This window comes from Neopsephotus bourkii, unplaced genomic scaffold, assembly GCF_033783945.1.
Source record: "Neopsephotus bourkii isolate Nb327-2 ecotype Australia unplaced genomic scaffold, CSIRO-AGI_Nbou_v1 NB_1767, whole genome shotgun sequence".
Lineage (NCBI taxonomy): Eukaryota > Metazoa > Chordata > Aves > Psittaciformes > Psittacidae > Neopsephotus > Neopsephotus bourkii.
In genome coordinates this window covers 1,681,610-1,694,111 of record NW_026902241.1, presented here as the reverse complement: position 1 = coordinate 1,694,111, position 12,502 = coordinate 1,681,610, and the positions used below count along the sequence as shown (strand labels likewise).

At 35.2% G+C, this 12,502-nt stretch overlaps 1 protein-coding gene across 14 annotated transcripts in view; it reads right to left on the bottom strand.

Moving 5' to 3' along the window:
- The window catches only part of SYNE1 (spectrin repeat containing nuclear envelope protein 1), a 292,023-nt gene that overhangs the window by 175,776 nt on the left and 103,745 nt on the right, over nt 1-12,502 (bottom strand). For all 14 annotated transcript variants that reach the window (XM_061378642.1, XM_061378641.1, XM_061378650.1 and 11 more), the window contains 7 exons: nt 11,387-11,547; nt 8,431-8,581; nt 4,910-5,137; nt 4,283-4,381; nt 2,441-2,628; nt 2,211-2,334; nt 1,035-1,201 (listed from right to left, as the gene is read on the bottom strand). In XM_061378642.1, coding sequence (XP_061234626.1) covers nt 1,035-1,201; nt 2,211-2,334; nt 2,441-2,628; nt 4,283-4,381; nt 4,910-5,137; nt 8,431-8,581; nt 11,387-11,547 — 1,118 coding nt within the window. The remainder of the gene's footprint in view (nt 1-1,034; nt 1,202-2,210; nt 2,335-2,440; nt 2,629-4,282; nt 4,382-4,909; nt 5,138-8,430; nt 8,582-11,386; nt 11,548-12,502) is intronic.

Sequence of the window (12,502 nt, the reverse complement as noted above, 5' to 3'; positions counted from 1 at the left end):
GTTTATTAAATGGGCAACAACATAACACCTGAAAGCACCATTTCGGCTCTTTCCTGTTTCCATTGTTTTATTCCTATCAACTTTTAGAAGTGCCCCAAACAATCAAGGTATGTTCTTCAACCTTTCTTCATGGGGAGTAGTCCCAGCAAAGAGAATGATATTGACAGAAGCTAAACTTCAGTCTTCAGACGTAGCAATTCTGTTTGCCCTATCATCTGCAACACTGCATGTAACATGAGATTCTCATTAATTTAGGCAGGGCTTGAGTAACTACATGTTCAACTTTTACTGAATTAAGTGAGGGTCAAGTCTGCTCAGAGGAACACAGTTCAGAGGAATAGTGTGTCCATAGGAGTACTCAGTACCTAGCAGAACTAAGCTTCTAAACCTTGACCTTAGAAAAAGCCTTGTCATTTAACTTTCCATTTCCCTTAGAAATTTCTCTACATGATTTTCAACATGAAATGCTATGTACAAGATCATTATATTGCAAAACTATCATATTGATAAATCACCTCAGAGATTATGCCATTGACCAGGGTCTATTACTTAAGCTCCTTTGCAAACAGTAAAATATGTCTGTTCATCACCAAAGCAATTGAATGTAAATATATGATATACCATTTCAGAAAAGGCAGCAGTGTTCCTGAGCCTAACATGAGCCAGCTAACAACAGTATTTATGGCATATGAAAACTTCGAACTCCAAAGTGGGTTTAAAAAGATGATATTGTGGCTTTGCACAGGATAAAGCATATAACTGAAAAGCCACATTATCTTCATTCCCTGCCCCACACTCCTTCAAACAGAAATCTTCTATCACAAAAAATAGTGAGAGATTATGCCAAAAAGACAGCATGATAAATCTGTGGGATTTTCCACACCCCATTCCTGGGAGCTCAGGGTTCAGTATGAATCTTAAACCTTTGTTTTCTTAATGGTAATACTGTAAAAACTATAATTCAGTATTGAAAATCCTTATCTGAATATTGGTTACTCTCATTTAACATGTAAAAATCATACTGAAGCACAAACCTTTTATCAACAGTTTGTGGTAAAGCTTTCCACCTCTTATCCAGCTCTTCAAATTTTTCCTTCATTGTTTTCACACAATGTCTGGAAGCCGTTGGGAGCAGTGACTCATTTAACTGCAATAGGTTTGCATAGACTGAAGCATGGGACTCAGCATCTGCCCGCAAATCCTGGCAAAACAATGGAATATACAGCCTTTAGATTAAATACGGCATCAGATGTAAAATGATAAAAATTGCAAAAAAATCATCTATGGATTTACAGTACACCACTTTGGGACAAATGAATGAGTACAGTCAAATGCTTGGAGGAACTGAGGTTTATTAAGACAAACACATATTAGGACTCGAGACCCCTCAGACAGCTAAATGTGCAACTGTAATTCAGTAAGTACAAAAACCCATACGTGAGGTTTTTTCTCCTTTAGAATCAAGCGCAATCTTTCCACACAGTTCTACTGTATGATGAAAGTGGCTAAAAGAAAGACTAAATTTTGCAATGTATTTTGTGTGCAGCAATAACTGTAAGGAAGTCCAATTGTAAGGAAATGCCACAGATTGGCCCAACCAACCATGGAAACCAAAACCCAAAGTAATTTTCCTTCTCTTCAGTAATATTTAAAACTGAAATTATGGACTCACTGGCTTCATGGAGGGAGCAAAATATTTAAAATTTGGCTAACTGCTTTATATTAATCTAAAAACAAATGGCAAAAATTCCAAGGGAAGGCGCACTTCAGAATAGGATGAAAGTCTTGTATGTCTTAAAAGAATCAGAAATCGAGAGTTTCCTTGCGAATTCAAAACCATTGAGCATTTTGTCATCTGAGCAACTTTCCTCACATGCAAATAAAAAGAAAGTAGCACTGTCTAATGAAGGAGTTTCTCCAGAGAAAGGATCCTCTGGCAAACAGACTGATTATCTTTCCTTGACAGATAATAGGTTATACCAGGGCATTATTTTTCTTGAGCCGGCATGTTATATTTGAAAATAACATTTTTCCTGTCATTTTCTTGTCTTTGATAGATAACAACAGTGATAATGTAACACTTCCCTGGGATATTTCTGAAGCCCAGAATCAAGTGACTTGTCAGACTACAATTGAGCAAGTCTATCCTTTAAAAGACCCAGAAACAAAACAGGAAAATGTAGGGCGTCAATCCTTCAGTTGAAACATACCTGCAGTGACTGCAGTTCACTTTCCAGTTTAACTCTGTCAGCAGAAACATACTGTTCAGAAGGCCTGGCTGTAGCTTCACACCCCTCCAACCAGGTCAGGAACACAGACAGCTCCTTCTCCTGCCTAACAAAATCGCAATTCAGAGTTACTAACTCAAATCACCCCTCAGTCTTACACACTGACCACAAGGTCTCTGTGTCCATCATAACAGATGTGAGAATCTACTCACTTCTGCCACTGAGCCAGAAGAGTTTCTAATAAGGTCTGTTTCTCTTTAGCATTTTCAAGCACCTTTTCATATTTCTGCTGTAATACTGTAACCTCCTGAGCAGCTTTTTCTCTGTTGGCCACCTTTCGGGCACAGGCTGAGAGAGAGGCCAGAGCATTGCTCAGTTTTTCCACAGTATGACAAAGGTCCTAATGAACATGTAAAAGAAACAGAAGTCAGGTGCATAAACAACAGAGCTATGGTAATGATGATGAAAAAATTCTGTACTTCCACTCAAAGTCTGAAGTGATGCTACATCCACCAGATCATGAAATTGCTGCATAGCTTACATTTCACTCAGATCTATCCTAGATACATGCCCCAAGCATGTCAATGAAGTAGCTTGTAGTAGGGAGAATCTTTCCTAAGAACAGTGTTAAAGATAAAAGTCAGCGACAAAAGGGTCAGATCTTCTGAATGGACATGAAACATGACCATTTAGAACAAAGCTCTGAATTCCCTAATATTTATCTAAGATTTGCTCTGATTTGTACATGTACAGTAAGTACAAAAGCTCAGTTCAACATGTGAGGACTGCCAGACATGCAGCCCATGTCATGACATGAGAGAAAGGCAGGGAACAATTACTGCAAAATGTCAGCATTTCTTTTACAGAAATGGCATCTGAAGTTGACTAGACTTTATAGTATTGCCATTCCAGGCAGATGGGAAACTTGTTCATATGGAAATGATTGAAAGGTAGCACTATGAGTTAGAAAAAAACAAAAAACGAAATTTTTATTTTAGAATTAAGACCACTAAAGTTCCAACTCAAAAATGTGCAATAATAACAGTAGTAACGAGTATAATTACAGTCATGAAAGAAAGCATAGGTAAGAGGAAAGGCGAATTGTACAGCAACAACCAGCTAATGTTTAAACTAAATAATAAACAGTAGTTTCATCATGATCCCTTAGGAATGACAACAGTTTACATTGCATACTCAGCATATTCAAAGTGCTTAAAAGCCAGTAACAATGATTACATTTGCTGTCTGAATAAATGCTCCATATGTAAAATATTTTTCCTCAATGAGTATCAAGCTTTTTTGAAGCAGACAGGCCAGTTCTTCCTTGAATATAGCCTTTACAAATAGTTACCACCAAATTCAGAAGAAATTACATGTATTTTACTGCAAGAACAGTATGAATAAAAGTTTTTTACTATATTTTCTTAGAAAGAAAATTAATGATTCTTGCGGGAGAATACATTACAAACTTATAGGCAGATAAAAATGCTACACCAAATTCCAAGATTTGGGATGGATTTTTAGTAGTCCAAACACTCATGGATTTCTGGCATCACAGATAAAAGTTTCAGTTGAAAGTCTGTCCAGTCTATGCACTGCCCAAGAGAAATTACTTCCAAGAAGGTGTGTTTTTTTTTAAATCACAGATTTCTATAAACTAAGATCCAAGCTTCATTAAAATCTTCGAGGAAAAATTGCCTAACAGATGTTTCTTGATGAAAAATCTATTTTTCATAATGCTTTAGATGCATAAAAATAAAAACCAAGAAACTGAGGGATTAATTCAGGCTTTTAGGCTTTCCTTTCTCTAGAGTGGGGAAAAAAATCCCTCCAAGCCTTTCTGAAATGGTGCAAAGAAATAGCTGAGGAAGCCTGCATAAGCCTTCCCTGTGGCTGTCCAGTGTGACAGGCAGCCCTTGCGTCCTCCTGCCACCTCCCTGGCTGGTGTAATATCAGACAGCCCCTAGTCTGGAGATTATTGGCATTTCTGTGAGGAGATTAATGTGGCACTGTTTCCCTGGACTTGTGTCAGGAATCTCTGGCCACACGCTCACCGTGTAATCCTGAAGGGCTGCGTATGTTGCTGATGATGAAGAGCATGATGTAAGAGGCTCAGCTAGCTTAGCTTCAAATTCAGACACTGTTTGCTGCACCTATGAAGAAAAGGCAAACCAGAATCTAAAACCAGCAGGAAATGCATAACTGATGCCTTAAATATAATCCTTTAAATATTTAGTGCTAAGAGAATATTATATCCTAAGCTTTTGCAGTGCTGAGTGCCTTTGAAGTCAAAAGATGCTAACTGTGCTCAGCTATTTAGGACTGGGTCAATAATAATATTTAAATTATTTTCCTTATGACCTACTAACAACCCAAGATTGAAGTTAAATTGTTTATAAGAAGTATGGATGTGGTTTATTTGTGCAACATAAAGATAAAGGATAATCACTTAGGTTTTCGAAAAGAAAGCATAATGTTTTGAGCATGTATATTTTAGTGTCTTCCTGAACCTGCCTTTTAACTTATTCAAAGCACAGATTTACACAGAGGTCTTGCAATTACTTTATGAAGTTACTCATGTATTCTAGCCCATCCTAAAATATTTTATATTCCATTTTAGAAAAATAAAGAGTAAATGTATAAATTGCTGCAAACAATCCATTAGATTTTGCATTGTCTACCTGTTTAAGACTTTCTTCGTATTTCTGCTGCACTGATGCATTCCCTGTGATTGTTCCTTCCAGTCTCTGTGCATGATCTCTTAGCTCTTCCCAATACCTTTTGACTTGAGTCAGTTTGGCTTTAATATGTGCACATTCTCCAGAGGTAACAAACTGGGAAAAAGACTTGGCTTCCTCTTCTAGCTTTGAGATTCCAGTTATTTTACCATCTATTTCTTTATTAATAACCTAAAATGTAAAGTAATAGTAAATAAAGAAGCATAATAGGATTTTAATTATCAGAATATTATTTTCTGCTTCATTCTTTTATCTGAGCTACTAATATTCTTCATTAAAAAGGTAAGAGGAGAGTTCATTGACCACTTGAAATAAGTAGCTGCAACAGTAACTAATTAATATGACCTGTAAATTCTTTTTTTCTTCTTGAAATTTGCACTGGAAAAGGTTTAGAAAACAGCTTGCCCTAAAACCAGTATCTATAAAGAGCAACTAGAATTGGCTGAGGTGAATATTTTCATAAGCAGACAAGATGGTTCATATTTTCACAGCAAATTAATACACAATTCTCTTAAAGATTCAAAATAAATACAAGATGAGAAAGTGTATAACTGAAAACAATATTGTTAAGGAGCTGAACCCTAACAGGTGATTACTTGTGTTTAATAAGTTTTTAAGCCCTCACAAAACAAAACATGCTACGATTTAAAAACCAGTAGAGATTGTTTTAATTTTCTAATTTAAAAATCTATGGCTTAATAAAGAATAAAATAAATTACATTATGAGGTGGGTTGAATGTGCCCCAGGCAAAGGATTAAATAAAGAACCACACTACTGTATAAATAGGAAATCATGAAACAAGGGTGATGCTACTTTTGGTACTTTTTCAGCTGCCTCCTACATCAGTTAGTAAATGCATAAAGGCAAACTAGCTCTGGCTTTACATTTTGTCAGCTGCATGCCAGCAACCGTTTCCTATTATTTTGCACTTGTTTTTATTGCAAAATGGAGGCAAACCTGAAAGCTACAACACCCAAGACAGAAACTTGTACTGTTTCATATTCAGTGGCTATTTATTAAGTAAGCATCAGTGAACTTGGAAATAAGATTTTTTTCCACAACAGAATTCTTTTAATTTCCCCTGATTTAGCATGTCCATGGAGTTCTTCTCAGAAGCCGTCAATAACACTCACTGGGAGGGAACTGAAAGAGCAAAGAGTACCCTTTGAAACTGAAATAAGCAATAGCATTCCGACTTAAAAATGTTAAGATATGTATGTAGAGGAAATCAACTAAAAAATTCCTGAAAATGCACTCTCAAAAGTATAGAAAGCACCTGCCTTCTGCTATAATTGTGCTAAAAATATGGTATTTTTCTTGCTGCTATAAAGCTCAGGAGTGGCTTACAGCAAAATTCAGTCTAGAATTAGCAGGATGACAGTACAGAAAAAATGTGGAGCTGGAAGCATTTATAGTGTCTCTTTATGCAATATATTCTGAATTAATTCAGATTAAAAAATATCATTTTTTTTTGCATGAGAATATGGTGCTGAGGAAAAATACTGTATTTGCAGCCCTGAAGCTGAAATTATCTAACAATGCAGCAGATACAAATGAGGCAGCGCTTTTTTACTCCCACGCTATTCTGTTAAATTCACTCAGTTACATAAAAGAAGGTGGATAATTGAGGCCTTCAAACTCTCACCAAGTCTGCCACCAATGGTAACTGCTTGAGAATACTGTCATTTTGTTCCATCAGGAACTTTGCAGAAATGTGTAGGTGAAAATCTGGCTTTGCTGAAGTCATTGGGGTTTTGCAATCAATGTCACCAAGAGTAGACTATTATCACCACTATGTATGATAACAATGTTTGGCTGACCCCAGGTTTTTTATCTGGTCAGCCAAGATATCAGGGATTTTTCATGCATATGTCTCAGGTTGCAATATTCCTTACTAAGGTGTTGCACTAGAAATCATGAACTAAATATGCTGGTTAGCGTGGTGACACAGAGTAACTGATCAGGAAACTTACAACAAAACATAACTAATTCTTCAAAATCAGGAACAAAGCAGTGCTGCTGAAGAAGACCTCAAGATATGCCTATACACAGAGGTTATATGACTCATTTCATGTATCACAGTTCATAAAGCCCATTGGTTCACGTAAGTTACCCTAGGCCTTATCTGGAGGATTTTCTCTACTTCGTGTCTGTTCACGCAGACATGTATAAACATTACCTGCTGACCATTTTCCGTCATGATGTTTAAATGAGGAAAAGTTATGGTGGAATTTTCAGAAACTTGCAATGTAGTGTAAAAATTTCTGCTTATCTGCGTATACAGCAAAGAACAGCTTTTGTGAGAAACTGGCCTGAATGGGCTAGTTAGGCTTAAGTAGACTCCATTTAGACAGACAAGAACTGTTACACTGTACACATATTAATATAATTTGATGTACTTATTTTCTATCTTAAACACTGGAATCCTATCCCCTAAGTAATGAAAAGCAAAACAAAATGACAATGTATGCCAGCGGGATAAGTGTGTATACGTTACTTCACAAGGAAATTGGTTTTGAGTTGCTATGGCAACAAAGTAAGAACTCAAATATTATTTTATTCTTCACTGATGAAAGCAAGAGGTTTTATTTATTTGGTGTATGTAAAGATGTGATGAGATTAAGAACAGGAAAACCTGCTGCCAAACTGTTTTCTGTCACATGAAACAAGTGCCTAATGGGATACTTTGGAAATACTTAGTGTCAATCTGGTCCATGACTGCAAGCAGCTGCACACCTGTGCACTTTCTGAAGAGCAAGTAGGTCAGAGATTAAAGAAAATGATGGTGGTCACTGCATAATGAAAAACTCTGTCCCCTTAAAAACATGCTGGTTCAGAGAAGGTAGATTTTTATTTGCAGTAGGATCCCAAGTCAGCCCTTGAAATGCAATAATTGAAGACAATATGAACCTTTAGTTAGCAATAAAAAAACTTAAGTATGTATCTACAGGAATGTACACACAATTTAAGACGAAGTAAATATAATAGAAATAAATGGTATGTAGTTTTGCAAGCTACCAATAGCAATAGTTTCTTTATTGTTTCAGCATAAAAGGTACATAAATCAAGTTATATCTTTAGCTTGCAAGATTAAAACCAAGTTGTATATCCACTAGCTGATGCATTATTTAAAATAAAGAAGCATTATACACCTTGTATTTATGTAGCTATTTTGTACACCAGTTGAGATTACTCAAAAAATAAGAAGAGTATAAATTAAATATTTTAACCATACACAAAAAGGCTCCATATATGTAAATGAAACACTAAAAGACAAGGCAGCCTGTAAGAATTTTTCCTTCAGTTTTTGTAGAACTTTACTGCTAGGTATAATTATGGACAAAGCATGCCATCATTATCATGGTAGTTCTGAGACATGTAAAATGTCTGTTCTCCCCTTTGGCTTCTAGCAAAATGACAGACAAATGGGCTTTTAATGCTAAACATAACAAGAACTAATCACCTTGATTTGGCTGATCTGTATGTCCAAAGGAGATGATGATGTTTCCAAAGTTTCCAGTTCTTTTTCTTGTTCAGCTATCCAGATGGACAGAGCTTCAAAATTACTGCCAAAATGATCCCACTTGTTTTTCACCATTTCCATGCTTTTAATACTAAAATTAACCAAATTAATTAGAGAGAATAAACAGTTTAATATAATGAAGCTGCCCATATTCTTGCTATAATAAAAATCTAACTTACGAAATCTACAGGAGGGTCATTTTCAAAACTCCAGTTTTTAGAGGACTGAGTGGTGTGCCTAAATTCAAACTTGGTTCTTCTCTCTTGGACTGAGCACTCAAACAATTGCATTAGCCACAGAGAGGACAGGAAGAGGTGAAACAGTACAGCTTCACTCATCAGCTGTACATCAAGAATCTCATTATAGCAGGAAGAAAATGAAAAGTTACGTAAATATGGTTTCTATGAAATAATACGGAATTATGATTATATGAGATGTCAAAAAATTGAGATAATTGAATGCATAGATGTTAGTAATTTAGTCACTAGAACAGAATGAATAAAACCAGTATATTGTGGGTGTGGATAGAGTCTTGACTGCTTTATTATAACAGTAATCTTCCCATCTTATAGGAAGCTGGTGTTTTCTAAGGCAATATTAAATATCAAGCCAAAGAATCAACAACAGATACCCAACTACATCAAAGTTAATAGTTCTATTCTTTGAAACATACATTATAAGTATGTCAAACAGAGACAGATTATGATGTAGTCTCACCTATCTTGCACAGCAAACAAAGCACCCTTCTTCTTGGTCACAAATAAGTCTAACATTTTTGTAAGGCCTAGCAGCACTGAATTCCAGTATACAAATTTCTGCCTCTTTCAAATCATTGTAAAGAAACCAGTGCTAATGCTAGGCCCTATACGCAGCTTGCAAAACATGCATTTTCTATTTCAATGAAAATATTAAAATTTCATCAGAGAAGTCTGAATATTATGAAATTCCAAAATACAATTTCCTTTAAATACAGCCTTAAAAACCATTCCATGTCAAAAAGTTTTTGGTTTAATTTCTTTTTTCCACTTCATTAAAGCTGGAGGAAGCTTTAACAAAATACATAGTCTAAAAATGTAAAATTTCACCTTTTTTTCTTTTTTTTTAATTAATTAAAAAAAAAAGCAATGTCAACAGCCATTTACTGACAAGAGTGTATTCAAGTTATTTGTAGGAAAATAATGTGCAAAAATATTTCTCTCAAGTCCAGTCCAAGAAAATACAGCTGGAAATCAGAATTGAGGGACCAAATCAGTGGCACAATGACTGAAAATCCTTTGTCTTTGTATCTGGCTTCCTTATCGTTGTAAGGAAGCTATAGACTGTAAAGAATATAGTCCCAAACACACTGCACAGCTATGCATGATATACTTGGGAAACAGATGGACTAAGTTTGCTCTATAGCTAACTATGGAGAGCTGCTCATATTTTAATTTCCCTTTTCCTCTTCACTGGCATTGCATGTACCACATGTATTTGGAATACCTGCACTTTAAATTACTCAGCCATGATTTTTATTGATTATGTGAGTTACAACGTAAACTTACATGCTTATCATATGTTCTGTAGATTCACTGTAGAGAGTTGTGGATAGCTGCATGTTTTGCAGAAGGGGTTTATTTTTTATTATCTGTCACAGTACCAATGACATTCTCTATAATTGATACATTCAACTAAAAACTATTTCATATCTATATTAAAAGGTGGTATCAATTATGGCTTTCATTTAAAAATAGATTACATTATTTAAAAAGTAAATATTCATTGTTGGACAGGTGATTTTCTTGAATTGAAAAGTCACATTAGTTTTCTTTCTAATGTTGGAGAAAATTATGTATAAAGTATTCATTAAGATATGGTAGAAATCATGGAGACATTAATGGACAAAAAATGGAAACATGTTGGAGAAAGTGCTATGTAAAATTTAGACCACCAATAATCAGAAAGTTACATCTGCTGCATAGGCTAGTTGTTCTGGTTTACAACAGTTCTTTTACATTGGGAAAAAAATGGCACCAAATTAGTCAGATTATAAAACAATGGTCAGCAGGGGGAAACTAATCACGGGGGCATTGCTGTTTTATCATATTCAGATAGAGGTGGTAATACCTGCTAAAACTTATAAGTCAGATTATTCCACATAGTAATTCCAGTAAGACAGCTACAGAATTGGCACATGTATCCATGATTTGTGTCCTGGATTTAATATATGCAAAAATACTAATTTCATCCACACATATGAATGTGTGTGTATATAGATAAAACAAGAATAGCAACAACTGAAGTTGAGTAACTTGAGTTCAGTAACAGTTACTCACTTGAGAAAAGGGATGAAATTCTTACAGATACAAAAAGCTCCAAAACAGTTACAGGATTTAACAAGTTTTTCTTGGAGTCTGAACTTCCAATTTTTAAACAAAATTTGGCATATGATGCCTTTATTCTTTGCAGCAGCAGAAGCAGCTTTTGATATTGCCCATGAAATAAAGTCGGGGCATTCAGCTAAGATGAAGGCACTTCTTGACATTCCTATAAACAAAGTGGAATACTGAAACTGAGGCAAATATTGTAAATGTGCTGTTCTCATACTTGCACTCTTCCTAAAAATGTCTAGTACCTCAAGAATGAGTTTAATTAACCCTTCTTCTCAAGACTGGGCCTTAAAGATAAGTGACAGGCTAAATGTAACTAGCTGTTTTTATAACCTATGTATTATAAAAGATTATTTTCTTTATTTGCACGTACTCTTATGACATATTTGGTACTATAACCTGGTTGCTATGCCACTGCAAGCTGTAAATGACAGAGCTGAGACAACACAAAATTCTGATAAGGTATTCTAGAAATCTGATACAATCCTATAGTGGATAATAAATATTAGGACTTGTTAAGAACATACTCTTCTTCAAGAGTAGCTTCCACTTTTTTCACTTGTTCTTGGATTGATTTTGCCTGCTGCTGAAGGAACTGCTTGCTCTTTGAACCAAGCTGTATCTCAGAAGAATTCTTCACCAGATTCTCAGCTTGCATTGCCATTGCTTCAGTCTGTTTAGAAAGTTCCTGTAAGGGTGCAAGATACATTAATACAACTATGAGCAGTTTCATATATTTACACAAAATATTTTTCCCAAATGTTTGTGCTTGGAAAATGTATGGTTCCTACATACATGTTTTAAATGTGTAGACACATAAAAACAGTATCTGAAGAAAGTTACTTTCATGTTGCAGTTAAGAAATGTTTATTCAAGCAAACTAGCTTGAAGAAAATTTAGCAAGGGAAACTGCATGTCCAAAAGTTTTAAGCTCAACCAATCCATTTATTCTGTAGCTTTTCAATAAATTTATTGGTGAATTGTGGATTATATGCATCTTTATTTAATCTTTAGATCTTACCCTTTACAGAGAGGATTTTGCAGTATCTCGTAGCTTGAACTCTCACTTTGTTTAGCAACTATTTTCTGCCACAAACATTAAACCTATACACCAGAACAATGGATAAGCATAACCAAGATATGTAGCATTTAGTATCAGATTAATCAAATGGTAAATCAGTGTGAAAAGCATGGCACTTAGGAAAGCAAATCACTACAATTACTTCTGCATTAGTAAATAAAATGGGCTGGATAATTCTGTGTTACTAAGGACAAGCGACAAGTTATGGCTCGTCTCCATGTTGTAGAAACCTCTCCTTTCTCTCCCAGGGCAAAAAAAGTGATAGTCCATGTAACTTTGCCAAAGAACACTCTATTGATGTTGATATGCCAGTGCTTGACACTGTCTAATTCACTAATATAGATGATTACTGAGCATAAAATGTGAAGTCCTCAAAGTCATTTTAACTTCCATACATGTGCTTCAGATGTAGATCTTGAATAATTCTTCATATTTTCATAAAATAACTTTTCACCTATAAACAGTTTATGCAGTCTCTCCTCTGTATTCACAATTTGCACCAGCATTAATGGGAATCCATGCAAAAACTGAAGGCAATATGTTCACTACATTTTAACAAGCA